We start from the raw sequence: 22,476 nt of genomic DNA, 5'->3' as shown, positions 1-22,476 counted from the left end.
ATTTCATATTATGGTAATTTATTAGTGACAAAATAGCCTCGCGGAAAGTTATAACTAAAGAGCCTCAATAAAGATAGTTTTGTAGATTTTGTTATTACTAGATTCGTTTATCATACACAATAAACCAACATCGTTTGAATTTTACCTTCTATTTTTTTTTCTAATAGAAGTATCATACGTGTCGTTAGTCATCATAGCCTGGTGATGGTGATTGTAAACTACATTAGGATATGTGTGGCGTGTGTGTGTGTGCTGTTGTTGTTGTTATTGTGTTGTTCCGGGAAACCACTGACACGGACAGGGGGATGTACTTGAGCTGAGACTGGAAAGTGCGTCAAACACAGCGCTGGGATTTTTTGTGATACTTCAGCCAGAAAATGAGGTATCGTACCGTCTTTTTATTTACTTCTATTATATGTCATATGCGTATTAGTCTTTCCTATCTATTATGATTTTATTTTTAACTTGTAATATAATTTTGAGCTCTGTTTTGGTGAAATACAGTTGGTCGTGAGCATGATAAGGGTTAGTCTTTAACTATCGGCCTTAACGTTACACTTTGACTTGACTTAATATAACAATTTATCTTCTTTTTTATATAGAGAAATAACGAGCAAGTAAGATGTTGGTTTGGGATGATTGAACTGAATAAATGGCAAAAGCTAATAAGATGTAATTGTCTTGGCATTATGGATTGTTATTGTTTAGCCAGACGGCTAAGACGCTAAAACCTGCTAGCAGGCTACATCGCTACTACTAGCTTAGCTAATATAAAAACGTGACGTAAAGACTATATTTGGTATAAATATGTAACGTTGTATAATATGTATACTGTGCGGTGTAATAAATAATTTATTAAACTAAATTATTTTTTGTCACAACATGATAAACACTGGAATGAAGTTGTAAGTATCCGTGCTAGTAACTCAGGCCTATTAGAGACACATTAATGACACATAAAACGCAAGTATTGAGATATATCGTTTTGTGACAGTCATTTAAACTTATAAATTATTGATTTGTGGCTAAATTATCTAATGTCATACTTTTGTTTGTGTTGTGTCAATAATCTGTGACTGTGTTGTGACGACCTTTGGATTGCCAGGCAAATTAGTTTCACGGAAGTTATACGTTAACTAAATTATTAATGTCATTTTGTTACAGGGCTAAATTATTGTGTAAACGACTCGAAGCGGTTTTTTTGGTTACATTTTTAAGTTAGTAAACACGTCATGTGTGACGTCACTAGTCGGATAAAGGCAATACTATTTTTGATTTGAGAGGATGTTAGTATTTTATATGTGCTATTGTCGGAAGTTTGCACTCCTTTGCGTGCATGTGTGTCGTGTGAAAAAATAGACAGCGTTGTTTTTAGCAGAGCTCAGCCGTTTCTGAAGGCATGACAGAGTCTCTAGTATCAGCAAATCTATGCTCTGCTGCTGTAGTTACAGCTCTCTTATCCTACATAAAAGGATGTTGCGTTTCTTTAGATTAAATAAAAGCAGATTATGTGACAGTTTAGTGAAGTATATGAAAAGTAGGGTTTTATGTTCATCACGTGTTCCTCACATAATAAGCACCAAATGCCTAAAAACTAGTCAGGTAAACCACTACGCACAAATCTGCCACTGAAATATTATTTAGGGATTACCATGATTACAAAACAAACGACTTTCTGTCTTATCAGTGTGTCTAGTGTTGACTGTTCACAACCACACAGAAACTCAATCAGCAGACTGTTCATTCCTTACTGAGTCATCACCATATATGCGTGAGACATGGCGAACATTTTAGTCAGACAATAAAAAAGGTACATTTCCTAGTTTGATAGATGTGGTAAGTAATAATTGTATAATAATTTGACCCAGTTACCTTGGTTACAATACATGCAGTTTGCATTAATACATTATTATATTCATTTGTTTAAAGGGTCAGTTCACCCAAAAAAAGAAAATTACCCCATACTCATCCTCATGCCTTCCTAACCTGATATGACTTTCTTCTTTTAGCCAAACACATTCGGAGTTAAAAAATATACGGGTTCTTCTGAGCTTTATATAAGTGAATAGCATGGCTTGTGCAAAATTCAGAATTTCAGAATTGGCCTCCATCATCATGAATTGGAATTTGAATTAAATTGACTCCTTCCCACAGGAAGTTGAGTTTGAATAGAATTGACTCCTTCCCACGGGAAGTTGAATTTGAATTGGAATGACATGAAGTAGAATTGAATTCATGACAATTCAAAGAAATTCCACAGTCACACAACAGAAAGAATGTGTTAAATCTCACAAACATTCAGTGTTATAAAGGTTTACTTTGGAAATGTAATTGCGTACTGTTATAAGTTACCCATTATAAATGTGGTTTGGATTGCTTTATCAATGCAAAGCAATTTCCTTTTAATATGATTAGTAACTTATTAAATTACACATTTTACCTCAGTAATACAACAATTACATTCATTTTGTAAATGAATAACACAATTTTATTACACACATCACTGTAAAAATATTACACAGTATCTACTTTAAAAAAAGGATGGTAACAATATTACACATGATATTTCAGTAGTTTTTATGATGAATTCAATCTTATTAGTGGAATGTGCTTTTTATTTAAGTTGATTTTTGGAAGAAAAAAAAAAAATATATATATATACATATAATTTTCTTTTCTTTTCAAAATCAACTTAAATAAAAAGCACATTCCATTAATGACTTTAGCACATTCCACTAAAGTGAAATATAAACAGGTCATTTCCATTTACTCTAATATATATATATATATATATATATATATATATATATATATATATATATATATATATATATATATATATATATATATATATATATATATATATATATATATATATAATTAGAGTAAATGGAAATGACCTGTTTATATTTCACTTTCAGTTATGTTATTCAATTAATCTGTTTGATGCTGGCACAAGTACAAAACAAGTTATTGCTTATTGAACAAAGCAGCATTCATAAGAATAAGAATAATTTATTCACAATCACATCACAACCTAACCATAAACTCTACACTTCTGCACAATGGTAACGGTCAAAACTTCAACATAACAGAAATTCTTTCAAATATCAAATATAAATGAACATTATACATTAACAGATGTTTCCCTTCGCTCAAACAAAAGTGTTGTTTAACACATTAAACTTTTATGAATTAAACATTAAAATACATAAAAATTTCAATATTAATCTCCATTTCCAGCCATATGCAAAACATTGCTGGGAACTAACAATGGTGTCTCTAAATAAAACTGCACAATTGGGCTAATTCTCTTAAAATAAACAAGGAACCGTATTTTCCTAATTTTATCAGCTTAATCGGTTCCCTAATTTAAGCCTCAAAATTTCCTTAAACAAATTAGGAAAGTGTATCTCTTAGTTTTATTTCTATTCAACACTGAACCACATTTTTTTAAAGAAATAATACACACTATTTTTAATTATCACCTGTGAAAATTACAAGACCCGAGATTTATTTTTTACAGTGTCACTCCTAAACCCTATATACATTTAGTTCTGAAATACAGATAATGATCAATTGAAATAAATGACCCCCTCAATGTTGTTTAATTAGGTTTTTCTCCCCTATGTTATTTTAATTTCAAAGTAATCAAATAACACAAAGTTGTATTAAATGCAGTTATCATTAATTCCAGTGCAAAACTCACTGAGCAACACTGATGTATCTAATTCTCCAACGCTCCTCAACTGTTTTATCATCGAGTCTGCACCGTTCTGGTCGGAAGATCTTTCCTGCAAAACTAAAGATTCTCTCAACAGATGCAGAGGAAGCTGCTATGGCAAGATGGACATGTATATGAATTTTTCTTGAATTTCAGTTCTACTTCCTTTAATTCAAAATTGAATTGTAATTCTACATCCTGTTTTTGACATCAATTCAAATTCAGTTCAAATTCAAGAATTGATTAGGAATTTAGGAGTCATTCTCAATTCAATTCTGAATTGTGCACAAGCCTGGTGAATAGTACCCTAGATTTTGAAGCTCAAAAAGCGCATTCATCCATCTTAAAGTAATCCAGACAGCTCCTGTGTGTTAATAAAGCCTTCTGAAGCGAAGTGATTCGTTTATGTAAGAAACATTTCCGTATTTATAACTTTATAAATTGGGGTGTAACAATATACCGTTAAACTTTATCGTGGCAAAATGTGACGATATGTATCGTGATGGAAACGATATGATTTGCGATATAGAGCTGTTTTATCCCAGGCTCAACTTGCTGTAGTAGGCCTATCTATAAGGTATAATTCACCCAAACACAAATTTACAAATGTAATCTGTCATCATGTACTCAAAATCATGTTGTTTTTCATTGAACTTCCAAACAAAAATTGAGATATTCAAAAAATGTCATTAAGGCATCGTAAACCATGAACAATTGCTTTATATGATGAACAGATTAACAATAACGCACATACTGTAGTAAACTCGAACGTTCAAATGATTGCGTGACGCGCAAAAACGACATGAGAGAATTAGAATGCAGAATTTGTGGGTGAGCTAAACATTTACAGTTTGAGTGGTCATTTTGACGAGCTTTCTTGCGATCAGAACTGTGACGGATTGCATTGATCATCTGAAGTGCACGCTTAGGTCAGAGTAGTGGTTGTGGTTAATACAAATAGGGCTGATCAACAAACTCAAGCTCCACTTCTCTTATATCGAAATCCTCCTACATTTCTCTTTAAAAATTCAAATTTTAATGTTTTTTTTGCTCAGTTTGAGTGTTTATTTTGACAAGCTTTCTAGCGATCAGGGGCCAATTGCACAAAACTAGGATCAGGGATTAAGCCGGGATATCTTGGTGATCTTGTCATCTGTATGCGAAATTTATTACACCGCTGTGAAGAACGATAACGATAATGAAAAATGACCCTATATTAGTGCAAAAATTGAGCCAGTTGAGCCAGGATTACCAAAATATACTGGCTTAATACCTTATCCTAGTTTTGTGCAATAGGCAGCAGAACTGTGATGGATTGCAATGATCATCTGAAGTACACGCGCTGCCAGAACGGCACTCCTCAAAAGCGCAAACATAAAAAAATATGGACGTAATGTCCGTGACGTCACCCATAGGATTCCGATAAGACGTTCTGAAGTCTAAAGTAGGGGCGAGCTGGGCATTGCCATCTTGCGAGCGAGTCATCGTGTGTCACTCCCGGTCCCGGATAACAGAAAATGGGCGAAAAGGCGGGATGTGGGCGGAGCTTATGTGATGCAATGACTATAGACGGCGGATAAATGGCTATCCTGTCACCCAAAGTTACCACACCCTTAATTATGCAGAACTTTAAGGCTTTATATAAACACGAATGAGTTCTAAAAAATTCCACCCCTCACAGTTGTCATGAAGGTCAAAATTAGTCGTACACAATTTGTACCAGGCTGTAAACATGTTTTTTTCTGCTGTAAAGTTGGGAATTTTAACATGGGGCTCAATGAGATTCTGTTCCCTTCTGGAGCCTGTCCCTAGTGGTCAGTCGAGGTATTGCAGTTTACATTACTTCCATATTGGCTTCAAGAGAGATCGCGGGAGGTTGCCGCTTGGCAAACATTAGCGGGAGAGGCAGGACGCTATAAGCATCAGGAGAGATGCTGCCTGTATTGGAAGAGCGAGTAATGCGTGAGGGAAAAAATGACATTATTACATTAAACGACTATATATAATGTTGAATATAATGTATAATGATGCAATTAGGGAATTTTTGTGGGTCCTAATAATAATAATACACAAATAATAATACAGTTATTTTAATAATAATAAAAACATTAAAAAAAATGTATTTAAAAAACTAGGGCTGGGATAAACGATTATTTTTTAAACGATTAATCTAGCGATTATTTTTTCGGTGCATCGATTAATCTAGCGATTAATTTTTCCTGTCCGGTTCGGTTACGATTCGATTCGATTATCGATTATCTCCCCATTAATTGCCTAATAGCAATTTATACATGTTGATTTAATTATCTGAATGAAAAAAACTAATTCCTTAACATTGCAATACATGTTTATTGCTCTTAAAATTCCAAAGTAAAAGACAATGCATTCAATAAAATCATAACAAAATACACACACACACACACACACACACACACACACACACACACACACACACACACACACACACACACACACACACACACACACCCTATTTTAAAGTTACTGCACTCTACCTTTGTATTGTCTGCAAAAAATGTGGAGTCATGCCAAGGCAAAAGGCAGTAACTTCCATATTATCAATATTTGGTTGCTGATCACCTTTTACAAAATCAATATAGTAACACCTGTATAAAATCTAATGATCATGGCATTTATTTTGGATGATTTACAATTAATTATAGCCATCTTCTTATTACCATCATGTGATTTGGTTGCATTCTGATGCCATTATTAAGGACACAATACGTCTTGTAAAGAGTATCTTCATTGCTGTGCAGCAAAACTTACAGGTTGATAGGTGACACTGAATTATATGAACAAGATAAGATTATTTCTAATGAGTAGACATTTGCATATATAATGCAAAGATATAAAAAATAGAACAAATAACAAATCATGTAAAAATGCATGGGATTGGAATAAGATAAATAGCAAATAGTGCCGCTGGTTAATCAAGGGTTAAGTTTGGCTATCACACTCTAATGACAGCGCTGACTGGATCGGATTGCCCATTCATAGGCTAAACAGAGTAATTATTTATTGCAATATGTTTTTAATGTTTTTATCTAGTAAAAAAAAATGATACAATAGGCTACATAGCTTAATTACTTTTACATCTTTGAATGAAAATCGCCTATAGCCTAAAAGGACAACTTTTAGATTGATGTGAACGACAATTAGGAATAATTCTCAGAATGCTTGTGGATTAAACATCCCCGATGACGTTCATTGCCATGGATTTTATCGGGTTTACAAGAAAAGGTAGGATATATGGATATAATTGCGAACTGTTACTACTGATTGTATGCGTGAGCTCACGCTGTCACGGCATTCGAGTGCACACAGTCGGGCAGCCCCAAACTGCCTGACAGCGCGCTGAGTGAATATTCTGCATTATGAAAACATGTATGACAGTACACAGGCTACACCGTAACTTAAACGCGGCAGACTTTAATAGACAGTAAAAAAAAGGCGGGACACCATAACTGGATGTCGGTACCGTAACTTAATTTAAACATCTGTCTTCCTGTGTGCATAAATTTGTTTATGTAGCAGTGACAACAAAACGCGTGCATGCGCACCTGTGTATAAGAGCGCTTGCTCCGTGTGCGCCGTGCGCCAACCCGCAAGCCTTGCACTTCTGAAAGTCTGAGGAGCCACTCGTGTTGCTACCATAGATATACATAATAAATAATATACTTAATTACATAATATACTTTATTATGTATATCTATGGTTGCTACTACTCTCCGGCGCCACCATCTTTATTTTGAGTCTGACGAATCGACGCGCATATTTTGCGTCTACGTATTTTTTGCGTCGACGTCATCGATGACATCGACGCGTTGTCCCAGCCCTATAAAAAACCCAATGTCTTCCACGTTGGCTTAAAATATCAGGATGCATATTGTATCGTGAGTTCAGTATCGTGATAAATATCGAATCGTGACACGAGTATATCGCTACACCTCTATTTATAAACTATCGTAACTGGCTTCAAGTAATGGCCACATGCAAGTCGAGTTCTAGCGGAAGAGTGACCTCTGACCTGACGTAGGTGGGGTGTACTCACACTACACACTGTTGTCTTGTACCGTGCCTGAGTGCGATTCTTCCCACTCCCCTGCTGGCCTGCACTCACATTGAATTTAACGTACTGGGCCTGATCACGCTTATGTCATTCATGATGCAACTTTTTGTTTAGATTTATATAGTTTATGCCGTGCAGCGGTTTTCACTTGACTACACTGCACGTATCAGAAGATTATTACTGAGGCAGCTGACTTTGATGGAGGAATTTGCAGCTTTACTCGCAAACTACAATTCATGTTCATCAATAAGTTGAAAACCAGGACCGTTATAAACCTAAATATACCTGATATAATTAAAAAGTGTAACCAAGTAGTAATTGTTTGCCGTCGTAATGATAACAGTAGTGCATAGCTGTTCCGTGCTCTGGCGCGGTTAGTGCCCACACTGCAGGAGAACCGCACTCGAGCCCATCCGAAGTGCGCTCTGGCCCACCTCTTCAAAGCAGGCCAGAGCCGGCCAATAGAACCGCACCAGGGCATGGAACGGAGCGCTCACACGGAGCGCTCACACTTGTCAAATGAACCGTGCTTTGGGGCTCAAACGCGCTCTGGCACGGTTCAGAGCGCATAATAGGGCTGATCAACAAACTCAAGCTCCTCTTCTCTTATATCTTATATAATCCTCCAAAATTTCTTTTTAAAAATTAAAATTTTAGACTTATAATTCATGACCGGTGTTTTGTTTTGCTCTATCCTCTGTGCTTCTGCTTCTGGTCACTCTTCCACTAGAATATCAAAACTCACGTATAGCCGTTACAGGTTTTTTTTTTTCTTTTAGATTATTTTCCTGACTGGAAACGGAGACAGTAGAAAGCACATCGTATCTGCTAATACAATATTTATCTCGATACAGGGGTTACAATACAATATATTGCAGTGCTGTAAGAAAGGCAATATATTGCGTTATTTCTTGTAAAGAAGATTTAATTGTCATAAAACTGTCATAAGAATACACCACCATATGCATAAAACCTGAGCAAAAAAAATCTATTATTTAATCAAACCAGTGGGATCTGCATTTATTTATATCACATTTTTTTTGTGCAATCTACGTAAAGGAATAAAAGTGTAGCAGGATTCTTTAGGTAAAGGTTCACAGTTATATGTTACAGAAAGTGCATAGTCCAGTTTATATGTAAAGTGTTTCACAACCACGTTTCTACTCCTCGACAGCAAAATATATTTATAAAACAATTAAAAATCAAGCAATATTAATGTCAGCTTCATGGTGTTCTTATTCTCATACTTTCCTGACACAGATGTTCATCAAGTCCGCGCAGGCCTTTTTTGAGTTTTATAGATTTTAAATATATAATTTTAGGTAATTGTGCATTATGGAGCCTATTATTAAGCCTACTTGATTTATTTTGAAATATAAAGACACCGTAAGCATTAATTATAGAGAAATTACTTTTAAATCAGATGCAAAGGTGTGTTGCTGTCATTTTTCTATTCGGCGTCTATTAGATGTTAAATTATTGATTTATGCAATAATCGCTTGTATTTATAGATATCAAATCCAAACTTTGCTCTTTGAGCAACCCTCCAAAGACAATTTTTTAGAATGTGGTGATGAAACTAGTTGAGAATTGATAAGCAAACCCTGCTTATATGAGGAAATCACTTGCATATAAGACAACATTTTCATGCTAGGTGACTAAATATTGGCTAATAAACTGTCCCTTGCCAGTGTTTGAGTTAGAAACTATACAGATATATTTTCTCTCACCTTCACTCGTCTTGAACACTCTCCGTCTTTAAAGCAGTTGATCTCAAGGGCAGTGTATTTGACGCACCTTAACTGTTAGAGATGTTCTGATACCCCTTTTCCCTTCCCGATACCAGGGTGTGTATCTGTATATATACAGCTAGCCCTGTATGAAATTCTAGAAATATTTTATGGTGTGCTTCAGACTTATCCCTTAAAAAAACATGAACAAATACATACAGTGAATTAGTGTTTTTATTACAGTATTTGTATTATCTGACATGCATTTGACAGTAATATTATTTACTTTTCTTAAGAGAAAAAACTTCAAATGCAGCCACAAATCTAACACCGCAAACTGAAAAAGGTATTTTAGTTTTACAATATAACTGTATAAAATCTAGGAATATAAAGAGTGATATATTAATCAGAAAATAAATCAAGTGAAAAATTAGCACTCATCTAAGCATAATTATTATTGTTAGTAAAGACGTATTATCATTACATAGAGACGTGGGTAAATCTTCTGTAGGCTATATTCTGTAAAATTTCTTCGTTAAACCAAACTTTTATTTTGACGGGTTGCCGTGAAGACCTCTGAGTGTCTGTGTTCATGATATGAAACGGTAAATTCTCATGAAGTAAAGGTTTATATAGATCATAATATAGCGACACCCGGCCGAGACTACAAAGACAGCTAGAATTTACAGGGGTAATATTGAAATAGTATTTTGCAGTTTAATATTTACAGACACTGGTATGTATTCGGCTCCAGTCTGGAGCCCTGGGCTTAGATTAACACAGAAGCGACTGAACGCAGCTGCAGGTTCCGAATATACACAGGAGTCTGTTACTTCCTACAGAAATTCTGGTCACCTTTTTAAAAATTCAGTACCCACTTGGTACCAAAGTACTGGTACTTGTTTTCATTTATTCTTCGCTGCTCTAAACAGTGGTTGCTTGTGGCAACACAGTACAACTTCTTTGTTTGCAATACATTCTGATCAACGAAGAAGAGCCGTGCAGCGGTTATGCAAAGCTAGCTATCATTCTCTAGTCTTGTCTAAGAAAATGGTATCGGATCGGTACATGGGTTCAAGTACTCGCCGATATAAAAGCCAGAATTTGTTGTGGTATCGGTGATATTTCCGATATTAGTATCTCTAATAACAGTTTAAGCACAGTAAAATACAAAAGAGATCTTTGTTCAGTACTCACAAGCTGTGCAACAGCCTTTTAGTGTGCATATGTTCAGAAATGCTTATGTAAGAGCAGCATGCAAATTTTAACTGGCAAGGAATTAAAATGCATGCAAATAAACTTATTGGCCGATACATTGGTGCATCATAGACTTGCTACGATAGTCGGGGTTGCCGGGGTTACCGGTGTTTTGACTCAACACCAGCTACATCACTTGCACTAAAGTGGCGCCGCCCCCACCATCATTTAGATTTTTTATATTAATAAAATAATTTAGTTCAGTTAGAGGAGAGACAGTACATAAAAACTGAACTGTTTGCTTAAAGGACAACTCCAGCAAATTTTTAAGTTTATCTTGATCGTTATGTCTTTGAGTACAGTCTATATATATATAAACGGATTGGTACTTGCAGCACGGAGTTATTACAGTTAATGCCAAGAGCCCCCCTCAGCTAAAATGGCAGCTTGGGGGCATAAACGTGAAGGGTGTCTTTGTGCCTCTTAACAGACACAAAATGCAATTAAAATGTCTGTCCAACATGAACAGGTCCCTCACACGACAAGGAGATGCGTTTAGCCACTTAGCCATTGTTTAAATTCACCTGTTTTAGCCGACTAGCTGTGTCTCACGCTGAAGTCCCGTGGGAACTCAGTGGCAGCCGGAAAAAAGGCAGTCCAGTTGGGAAGAGCGTCATGTGTTTAAAGCACGATAAATTTACTGCACATCTTTCCTCAAGCCGTGTGTGCCCAAATGGAAGGATAAATAAAGTGTACATTACCTCCACAGTGGTTGCACCCGTCTTTAATCACGGAATGGCATTATTCTTCAACCGGCCCGGCTGTGTTGTGTCTTTGTAAGTTAGTCAAGTGTTCGCTGCACATTTATAAAATTCGGAAAGGCACAAACGCGAACAATTTCTTCTTCACTTGTGAGCCCAATCAGATCATCACTCTAGTGATGTCCGGTTTACGAACAAATCGTTCTTTTAATCGGTTCTTTTTAACCGTTTTTTTTTTTTGTGAACCGGGCGAACCAGTTCACCAAATCGGACTGAATCGTTCTAAACGGTTCGCGTCTCAAATCAGCGCTGATCACACAAGTTACTTTAGTTACTCACTTTCTGACATGAGTGACAGTCCCTCAGAATATAAATAAACGAATGTCTTGAATTATAATTTGTAACTCCAACCGTTCACTGAACTGAGTCATGTTTTGCTGAGAGAACCGATGAACTCACGAGCCGCTGATACTGAGCATGCGCGAGTAACTGAACGAGCAGCGGCCCTCGGATCAGCAAGACAGAATCGAAAACTGTTTCTCTCGGACACGTTCAATACTGAGAACCGTCAAGCTGATGAGCAGAGCCTCTTCATACACACGATGCTCTTCCCAACTGGACTATCTGCCTTTTTCCGGCTACAACAGCGTTCCCACTGGACTTCAGCGAGAGACACAGCTAGCCGCCTAAAACAGGTGAATTTAAACAATGGCTAAGTGGCTAAACGCATCTCGTTGTCATGTAAGGGACCTGTTCATGTTGGACAGACATTTTAATTGCATTTTGTGTCTGTTAAGAGGCACAAAGATACCCTTTACGTTATGCCCTCAAAGCTGCCGTTTTAGTTGAGGGGGGGCTCTGGGCTTTACCCGTAATAACTCCGTGGTGCAAGCTTTAAAATAAATAAAAATAAGTTTATCTTGATCGTTATATCTTTGTGAGTACAGATATAACGATCAAGATAAACTTAAAAATTTGCCGGAGTTTTCCTTTAAAGCATTAACCGAACGAGTGTCACAGCATAAACGCAGCAAGAGACAGATTTCATTCATCATGAGAGCATCATGTCAGAGAAGATGATTGAGAAAGATTTGGTTTCAAAGTGAAATTTAAAAAGCACATATTTCAGTGAGTTTGTCATTGTACTGTGTTGTTGTTGTTGCGTTTTTCATTAAGAACAATAGGCTAATGAACCCACAATTCAAGCAACCCACCCCTAAAACCGAAACTAAAATGTGCGCAGCCACAGAGAGCGCACATTTACGGATGCACTGTCATCCATTCGCGGCTTCACACAGCGTGCATTTACGGACGAACTGTCATTCACGGTGTGTGTGAACTGGCGCGTTTTCAGTTCATGTATAGGGAAGCTTAACTTACATAGGAATTAATTGAAACCACTCACTTTGCTCCGCTTCGTTATTAATGCCCGAGTGGTCATGTGCATGTTACTTTCGGTTTGACAGAATTAGTGATTTAAAAGCCCATTTGGGTATACTGGTATTACCAGTGTTGTCACACGTCAATTAACCGATGGGAAAATGTCCTTATAATATCTGGATGACTGTTTATTACTTTTGTGATTTTGAAAATGTTAATTGTACGGCAATTATCATAAGGTTTAGAATGTAATTTAGTACAAAAATAGAAGGTGTGAGTTCTGCTACTGGCATTGACTGAATCATAATGTTACATAAAGACATTCACCCTAGATTACTGTAAAATATGGCACAGAATATTATTAGGTGTCTCTTCTCTGTTTCACTTCTCTAATGGGTCCTGTCTTCCCACAGACACAGCTGCTGATAGACAGATGGATTTATTCCTGGAGGGGACAGTAGCAAGCAGCACCATGGAAACGTCCAATTTTGCCCATGTCATCTTCCAGAATGTGGGGAAAAGTTACCTCCCTCATGCAGCATTAGAATGCCATTACACCCTCACGCAGTTCATTAAACCAAATCCCAAGGATTGGGTCGGCATATTCAAGGTGACACTCACTTTCATTTTGCCTCTGTTTTTACCTTGCTTTTCTGCCATGTTTTGTACATTTCTTGGATATGAAGTATCTACCAAGAGAAGCATAGATAAGAGATTGTAACTTCACTTGGTTTCTTCTGTTTCATTTCATCAGCATTTCACCTTTAAACAAGTGTTGTTGCGTTTTTGTGAATTGTGAAGACTTTCCATTGGTGTAATGGATTTTACACTGTACAAACTGTACATTCTATCCCTCTACACTGCCCCTGCCCCTAAACCTACCCATCACAGGAAACATTCTGCAATTTTACATTTTCAAAAAATATATAATGTAGTATGTTTATAAATCCATTTACATTGTGGGGACATTGTACGCTGGCTGGTCCCCACAATGTAGGTGATCTCAGGTTTATAATACATTGTGAGGACATTTGGTACACACAAGTGCACACACTCTCTCTCTCTCTCTCTCTCTCTCTCTCTCTCTCTCTCTCTCTCTCTCTCTCTCTCTCTCTCTCTCTCTCTCTCTCTCTCTCTCTCTCTCTCTCTCTCTCTCTCTCTCTCTCTCTCTTCATGCTTCAATTCAAGCTTCAATTCTGTGCTTCGTTTTTCTACATATTTTCTAGTGGAAGACTAAATGTGAAATTGGAATAGAGTTCATTCTATCATTTCATCAGCCAAAATGTTCTGTTAATGACATTCAGTTTCCGTGTGTTCCTCACACAAATGTATCATAGACGACTTGGAAAATAATGTACAAGTCTCTCTGAGTATGTATATAATATATACATTATATTCCAACCATGGCATACTTTTATGCTTTTTTGGTGCCTTTTTTTGGCAAATGCAAACTGCAGTCTATTTTTTTCTTTGATTTTTAGTTTTATGGTTTTTTATGATTTTTCTTTGATGGTTAGTTTTAATAAAACATATATTTAAAATCCAATTATCTCATTATTTTCTACTGATTTATATAATAGCACATTTATTAAAGTAAAATATTAGAATTCAAGTATTCCAGTCAGCCCAATGATAACCTGTTGGGCTTTCTGGCCCTGCTTGTTTGACGTCAGATCTACCTTCGTCCCTTATTTCACGACAATGTTCAAATCAGCCAAGTTGGTTTCCTACCATAGGAATCATGTGCAGGGTTACTGCAGCTCTAACGCCTTGATTCTATTTTCCTATCTTCCGTTTCCACAGTGTGGAAATTACAAGGCCCTTCCGTCATATTTGGCAGTATGACATTTGGGGAGCTGCCATTACTGGTGGTTAACATAATATTGGATTTACTGCTGGTCACTTAAATGTTTCCTGCTGTAAAAGAATTTCAGAACCATATTTTGCTTTTTCAAACGTTTTTTTAAGGTATAATTTCAGAACATGTAACTGATGTTATATATAGACTAGAGTAACCTAAATGTCTGTGTTTGATGCATATTGGATTCAGGTTCAAAAGTAGGCTATATAGCCATATCACTTCTCTTTTCCCCACAGGCCATTAAGTTACTCATCTGCTATAGTTTTTTTGAGGATTTTTTTTATTGAGAACTCATTAGGAAATCAATCTTTTTAAGCCTTGAAGAAAATGTGTTGCGACTCCCTGAGCTAATGGTGTATGTATGTCTTGTTCACATTATTCGGGAAAAACTGTGAATCATATCCAGGAAAATCTCAGTCACAACTGTTTCCCCTTCTAACAAGGTTTTCAACAAGTGAGCATGAACATTTACTACCCGCTTGTATAACATAATGCGGTTTGAGTATTTGTGAAAGTTCTTGGCAGTTTGCTTGGCAGAGAAAAAAAACAATATAAAATATTACAACTCAGTGGTAGTTTGAAAATTCCACTATGTTGGCACAAAGTAGTGAGTCAGGCTGGAGTGTAGTTGAACGCGAATGTGGTCATGACGGTGTGTATGGGAATGAATTATGTGGGTTGGCAGAATAAGAGGGGTGTTTTGGCTCCGTCTCTGCTTTCTGGAGTTCCCCAGCTACTGCTGGATGAGTGAACATAAAACAAACTGTATTTACAACATCATGGATGTGAATTGTACGATGAGAGGAAATAAAAGAGAACATCTGACTGCTGTAGGTTAGTGGGCGGGGAGTTGAGTGTGGTCACTGTCAGGGTTTAATATCTGGGTTTGAATCCGACCAGATCAAAGTGGTGTTTTAGAACTTTGCGTGTGATATAGCGAGTCTGATGAAGCTGTTTTATGGCTGGCTGTCAGGAAGGCTTCTGCTTCTCAGCAACTCTTTCACATTGTGGCCCATGTTCTTGATTAAAAGGGATAGTCCCCACCCCACCCCATGAGAAACAGGTACAGCTTTTAATTATTTGTAAGGTGGGTTAAAATGTACAATGTCTACAGACCATCTGATGCATATATCACACAGAAAAATGGGCAGATTTGAACAAATGTTTTGAACTTTTTTGGATTTTTGTCAAAGTTTAGTCAGGTACTAGCCTGACGTGGTCATACTCAAAGAGCTCAACTTTACTGTGTTGCCAAGTCCGCTTTTTTTTTTTTTTGAGGTTGTTTTATATGTCCAAGGGTTGAAGCGCCTATTATGTGATATATAGACCCATGAGTGCGAATTTTAGCAGGCAACCTTGCCAAAATAACACACAATTTACCCCCCAAACACCATTTTTCCCCCCGGAGAACCCCCCGAGAAGCTATTGTTTAGGGCTAGTAGTTATCGGATTTTGTTGTAAAAACTTGGCAACCCTGTCTGCACGTGCGCTGGAATAAACGATCTGATCACTGATTATTGATACACAGAGTACTTACCCAACATGATCATCATCTTTGAGAGAAATTGTGAAGGTGAATGCAGATACAAACAAGCTCTCCGTTTAGGACTCGAGTAAATATAATCCAAGCCCCTTTGATGACGTGCATGATTACGTTACTGTTGATCATCTGTCCGGCATCGTTTAAAGCCCGCCCTGATGATTTCATTGGTCCGAACAGTTTCTGTTCGGGGATAATTACTCCTCTATGGAGCAATGCCAGACCGAATTGCCCAACATAAAAATGTTGTGGGCGGGGCTAAGTTCGGCTGGCATCCAGGCTAGTCAGGTACATGCCATTTAAATCTTAAAAATATATTAAACATTTTGTTCAAGTAATAAAAACAAGATTTCCTTGAGCACAAAGGGGTACATCTGATTTCAAATGTATTGTGTCTGTATCAATACATATTTCCTGATTCAATTAAATTCTGATTCACAAGCTGTAGATTTGATTCCAATTTGGATTTGATTGGATTCAAATCTGATTCTTTTTTTTTTCTTTTTTTCTTTTCTTTTTTGTGGCATATTCAGTTAAAATAAAAAAATTCTTTCAGTTAATGCTGTAAATTATACAGAGAACCTAATGTGGTGCATTACAGCGATATAAAATATTATCTTCACCAGTGATGCCAGTAACGCGTTACATAGTAACGCGTTACTCTAATCTGACTACTTTTTTCCAGTAACGAGTAATCTAACGCGTTACTATTTCCAAACCAGTAATCAGATTAAAGTTACTTATCCAAGTCACTGTGAGTTACTATTTTAGTCATTTTCCTTTGTAAAAACCAACAGCTTATCAAAATTCTCAGCCCGAGTCCGGCTGGAGCCCGTGTTTTTTATTTATTTATTTTACTTTTTACATTGTTGCAGCCATTAAAATAGTTCAGTTTTGTTTTTAATGTCAAAGTAGTTATTTTTCGTTTCGTTTCTTTTTTATCCTAATTCAGAAAAATGTTCAGAGCAATTTTTTGTTTGTTAAATTAAAGTTTATATAGGCAAGACAATTCAAGAGTTGGTTTGAGAGACTCATGCGGTTAACTCACTGGGTCGTCACATAAAAAAATTAAAACTTTAATTTAACAAACAAAAATTGCTCTAAACATTTTTCTAAATGAACTCAATAAAGAAATGAAACGAAATATAACCACTTTGACATTAAAAACAAAGTAGGCTAGTTATTATACCACCACAAAGGCATTTCTGACGAGCTGAGGCAGGCTGATAGATTAGCCTATTGCTCGCAACGGCGCTCAAAACAACGAAACGGGCTACACAATCTAAAAAAAAAAAAAGGACATGCAGGTTGTCTTATAGCCTACCTTAGACTTCAGCTAAATTAATATAAATCCGATCTTCAATTCCCGCGGTATAGCCTATGCTCATTTAACGGAGTTTACATCAAAGCAAAAGATTCTAGCATTTTATTCAGCAGCCCATTTCAAATTCAAAGATCGCAATATGAGAGAGAGCGACCTAAGCACTGGTAAGATCATTAGTCTCATTAATTTATATTGAAGATGATTGTGTTTTGTGTGACTTATTTTAAAGTTTCATTAACGGCCATTTGCGTTGGCTTGCTTTACTCATTTGCAGCGATGTAGCAGTAGCACCGTCATATCTATCTGACTACACCATAACACGCTCTCACACATTTATTTTTTAATTATTTGCCAGGAGTAAAATGTACACATGTGGTTTAAACAACCAGATATATTTACATTTGTCCGGTTTAGTTTGAAATGCTTTCATGCACCTTCTGAATCGGTTTGTTTGAGTGATCAGAATTAAATACGTCTCGAAAGACTCTCGGAAGGCATTTAGGCCTAACGTTACTCCTGGTCATTTAGCAATCCGATAGATACCTGCTCAGAGAAAACGAATGAAGGAACCGGTTGTAAAAAGGCCATAACTCTAGCAGCTGCACTGAAGAAACGGACTCTTTAACCCTGCGCGAGCCATTTCTCGACAGTGGCGCAAGCTATCATGGTCTCATGTTGTTTCCACCAGCACATCTCATTGTTCATTTTAATTATTAAAATAAATATAAAACGAAGGAGAAGCCTAAAAAAGGGGCGTAAAAAAGTCGGGGCCGTCAGGCTCTGGCATAAATGCAATAAAGTGTGTTGCCAAAAACGGTTGTCATTTCTATTTTGAGGCGGCAGGGGTGTTGTCGGCAACTCCTGAATGTAACTAATAAAGTAACTTGTAATCTAACTTAGTTACTTTTAAAATCAAGTAATCTGTAAAGTAACTAAGTTACTTTTTAAAGGAGTAATCAGTAATCAGTAATCAGATTACTTTTTCAAAGTAACTGTGGCAACACTGATCTTCACACATCTATATTCCCTTCTTAGGGGTTCTTAGTTGGAAGAAGCTATCAGACTTTATGGCGATTTTCAAATATTTGTGTTTGAGAGGCTAATGCCATGTTCACACTGCACGATTTTAGCCCCGGTTTTTACTCTGTGACAGGTTTTATGAAATTGCAGACAAATGCCTGAAATCTGAGGCAAATTGTTGCTTTATTTAATTCAGTGAATTATCAAAGACGTGATCTGAGAGAATCGCTGATGAGTTGCTGACTCCTGTGAGAGATTTGGCATGCCAAATATCTGGACCTGACCTGATTCAAAATCCTGCTGTGTGAAATGTGTTCTAACTAAAAATTACATAGTCGATTAATTACAGCCAATGAGAGAGCCCGATTCAATGCAGCAGGAAGCTTGGCGAGGAGTTAAAAACCAGAATCGGTATTACACACAGCCTAAGCTTTACAATTACATTAGGAAGAAACAAAGCACAAACATTTGCTTAGACCAGCCGCAACATCAGCACATTGCAAAATTATTTATTTACCTACAACACACAATCCTGCTCAAAATGCTCTTCGCTTCTCCCTAACCATTTCCTCCCCATAATCTTTTTTGCAGCCTTTTCATTGCAAATCAGCACACAGACAATTTGGATCACAAGCTTTTTGCGAGCTATTGTTTTGAATAACAATTCCAGTCTCGTTCGAAATCTCCGGTCTATCTCGCATTATTTATTTATCACTTCTCACGTGTGTTTAGCTGTGAAACGTAGTTTGCGGACCAGACAGAGTTGTCGGAGATTCTTCCTATTGTAAGGTAATGCAGTGTGAAACCCCCTGTCGTTGATCCATCTTGGGATATGCACACAGTAGCAACTGAATGCTACCCCACATAGTCGTGCAGTGTAAAAGACAAGTGATATGATGACTTTGAAAATCGAGCTGTCTGAACTTGGCATTAGGCTATGTTTTCACTGTCAGTTTTTACTTATCTCAATGTCCCATTCACACAGCAGCTTACAGTAGTGTTGAATATTGTCTGTATGGAATATTGTCTGTATAGAATATTGCAACATCCATAAAACTGGAAAGACTTGACAGATTTGACTCAGTCATAGTCCAATCAAGCCACAAGTTCAGCCTTCAAATTGTCATTAACCGACAGTAGCTTTTATATCTGGGAGGAAAGCGGAGCATTTGAGTCACACGTAGAACACACACCTGACTGGAGCAGCTCTGGTTGAGAATAGTAACTGGGTCTAAAACCTTCAGATGATAAACAGCTCATATCTCCATCACTGTAAGTTACTGAAACCACACATGAAAAACGTGTGTCTACCGAGTGCTGTGGGTTGTGCAGCACAGAGTAGCTCTCTTGCACTATATGGCATGACAGATAACTAGTTGTCAAGTCTGGTTCCGTTCACACAGCAAAGGATTTCCGAGCATGCGTTTGTTAAAACCAGGGGAACAAATCAATCAGTTCACTCTAAGCAAAATCAGTATTTTATGTTTCTTGTGACTAAACCTCAAGTAGATCCTCAAACTGTAGCTTCACCCACCTCAATCATGAATGAAGTGCTGCACACATTTTGGAGACTGTCTTTGCTTGTTTGCTGTGCAAAGGTATATAAAGAACTTAGGAACATTCTTACGAACTTCATCTTAAGAATTTTCTTAACTTCTTTCTTAAGAAAATGTTCTAAGTGCAATTGTTAAAAAATTCTTAAGAAGTTCTCAAATATTTTCTTAAGAACATCTTCATTTTTTACTTAAGTAAAAAAAAAAAAAAGGTTTTATTTGGTGTTATTTTATTGAAAGGTATTGCTGAAGACTCGCTGAATGAAAAACACCTCAAAGCCTGTCTGTTTGTGCTTCCTGCAGATTACCGTAGATATCATAATAAAGTGTACAATCTATTTTCGTTGTGACTGGCTTGATGGGAGTAAATCACAAAATGTTGTGTTTTTAATGTGCCGTGTCGGTAAAATCTGTTATTTATTAGAGTCTAGCCTTTTATCAAGAACGCTGCTCAGGTACCAAGGATCGGCCGTTAGATCTATACAAGACGAATTTCTCGTCCACTATTGTCTTGCCGGTTAGTGCGAACTTTGCTGGTTTTATACTCGTCCATATGGTAGGCTACTATTAGTTATAAATATTATATTTAGCTAGCTACTGTTATGTTGTAATGTTAGAAAATAAGAAGAAATTGGCAGTTAAGAATAATTTTATTTTTTACGAATGTCTTGCGAATCTGGCCCCTTGTTCTTTGAATAAATACAGCAGTATCTTTACTTAAAAAAACCCACAGTGTTTGTAATGGCTATTTTTTATGTATCTGAAGAGCAGAGAAGAGTTCCTTTGTTTGGTATTTGCCAATACAGCCTTTTATAAGACAAGATTTTGGCCAAACGCCAAATATGCTATAAACTTTTGTAACCTGAAAAAAGGTGTGTTGGATTTACATGACATTACATGATTTAATCATGTACATCGGTTCAACATGAATTAATTAAGTTAAACAAATATAATTTGTTCACATAATTTCAACATCATAAAATGAAGTAGTTTTTAAGGAACCCAATTGAGTAGTCTCGAAATGATTTTAATATGGCTCCCTAACAACAGTGGTGTGCACAGGGGGCTTGAGACCCTGCCTCCTTAATCTAATCACAATTGATTTATTTATTTAGTATATTTTTGAGATCACTTGACTGATTTTTATGAATACTAACTAGCTTTCATTCTATAAGCCAGCAATAGCACATGTCAAGTGCTATGTAAGAAATGCTCTTTAATGCTGTCTTTCCCTGTGTTTTCAGTGATGTAAGTTGATGAAAACGAAATGTGATGCCCTGTTCTAATGACTGACAATACAAAAATCTCTGTCATTCACTGGTAAAAAACCTTGTAACTTAATTTGAGCTTGATTTTGGTAAAATTTTAAATGCTATTAATATAATGACACATGCATGTCTAAGCATACATAAAGCCACAATACTTATTTGACAACATGGTGTTTAATTATAAAAAAACAAACAAAAAAAGTAGTATCCTGTTTAGTAGTGTTTTAGCTTGATTTCTAAACACACACCATGCTGGATATTATCTGGTATTAATTAAATATAATGCTAACGGTAGGAGACATATCATTGGAAAAACTTCTGAAATCCAAAAGCTAATGTACCTATGATAATTAGACACCTGAACGCAGGCATTTCACTCATGATGAATTCATGATTGGTTGACTGTCAAATTAAAATATTAAACAGAATGATGATAACATTATTAACCGGATAATAGTAATTTCAAATAAGCTTTCCTGTTCGCAAAATGTATTTTGTTTTTGTTTGTTCCTGTTAAAATTTCATCCCTTTCTGTTTTTTTTAGTCCTGTATGAGTGTGAGTTTAGTTATAGAATATGGTTGTACCTCTTGTAAATAACTGAACTGAACTATGTGTGAATAACTATATTATGGACTGACAACCGTATTCTGCTGCTGTGTGAACGTGGCTTTAGTTTAGAGTGTATTGAGGAAGCTATACTTTTGAGTTGGGCAGTCGTTGTTATTATTATGCCACATGTGATGACATAAGATTACATGTAGGGGCGTTTTAAAGGCTCTGAAGGAGAAATCCACTAACCTCATTCTGTCATGTTTATTATGCTTGAAACTCGAAAAGCCAATATATTTTTGACTCCACTTGAAGGCCACATTATACACTCTAAAAAATGCTGGGTTAAAAACAACCCAAGTTGGGTTGAAAATGCACCGACCCAACAATTGGGTTGTTTTAACCCAATGGTTGAGTTGTTCTTACCCAGCTATTGGGTTGTCTTAAGCAACATTTAACCCAACCACTGGGTTAAAAC

The 22,476-nt window shown here is 36.5% G+C and overlaps 1 protein-coding gene across 3 annotated transcripts in view; it reads left to right on the top strand.

The window, feature by feature from the left end:
• Positions 1–228: 228 nt before the first annotated feature.
• The window catches only part of tax1bp1b (Tax1 (human T-cell leukemia virus type I) binding protein 1b), a 45,274-nt gene continuing 23,026 nt past the window's right edge, over positions 229–22,476 (top strand). For 2 of the 3 annotated variants that reach the window (XM_067449078.1, XM_067449077.1), the window contains exons 1-2: positions 229–382; positions 13,296–13,492. In XM_067449078.1, coding sequence (XP_067305179.1) covers positions 13,316–13,492 — 177 coding nt within the window. In that variant the 5' untranslated portion in view covers positions 229–382; positions 13,296–13,315. Of the gene's footprint in view, positions 383–13,295; positions 13,493–16,811; positions 16,816–22,476 lie in introns of those variants that run through there. The other variant, XM_067449079.1, reaches the window with a different exon arrangement.

The sequence above is a fragment of the Pseudorasbora parva genome, chromosome 7 (assembly GCF_024679245.1).
Source record: "Pseudorasbora parva isolate DD20220531a chromosome 7, ASM2467924v1, whole genome shotgun sequence".
Lineage (NCBI taxonomy): Eukaryota > Metazoa > Chordata > Actinopteri > Cypriniformes > Gobionidae > Pseudorasbora > Pseudorasbora parva.
This window is presented reverse-complemented; position numbering and strand designations above follow the sequence as displayed.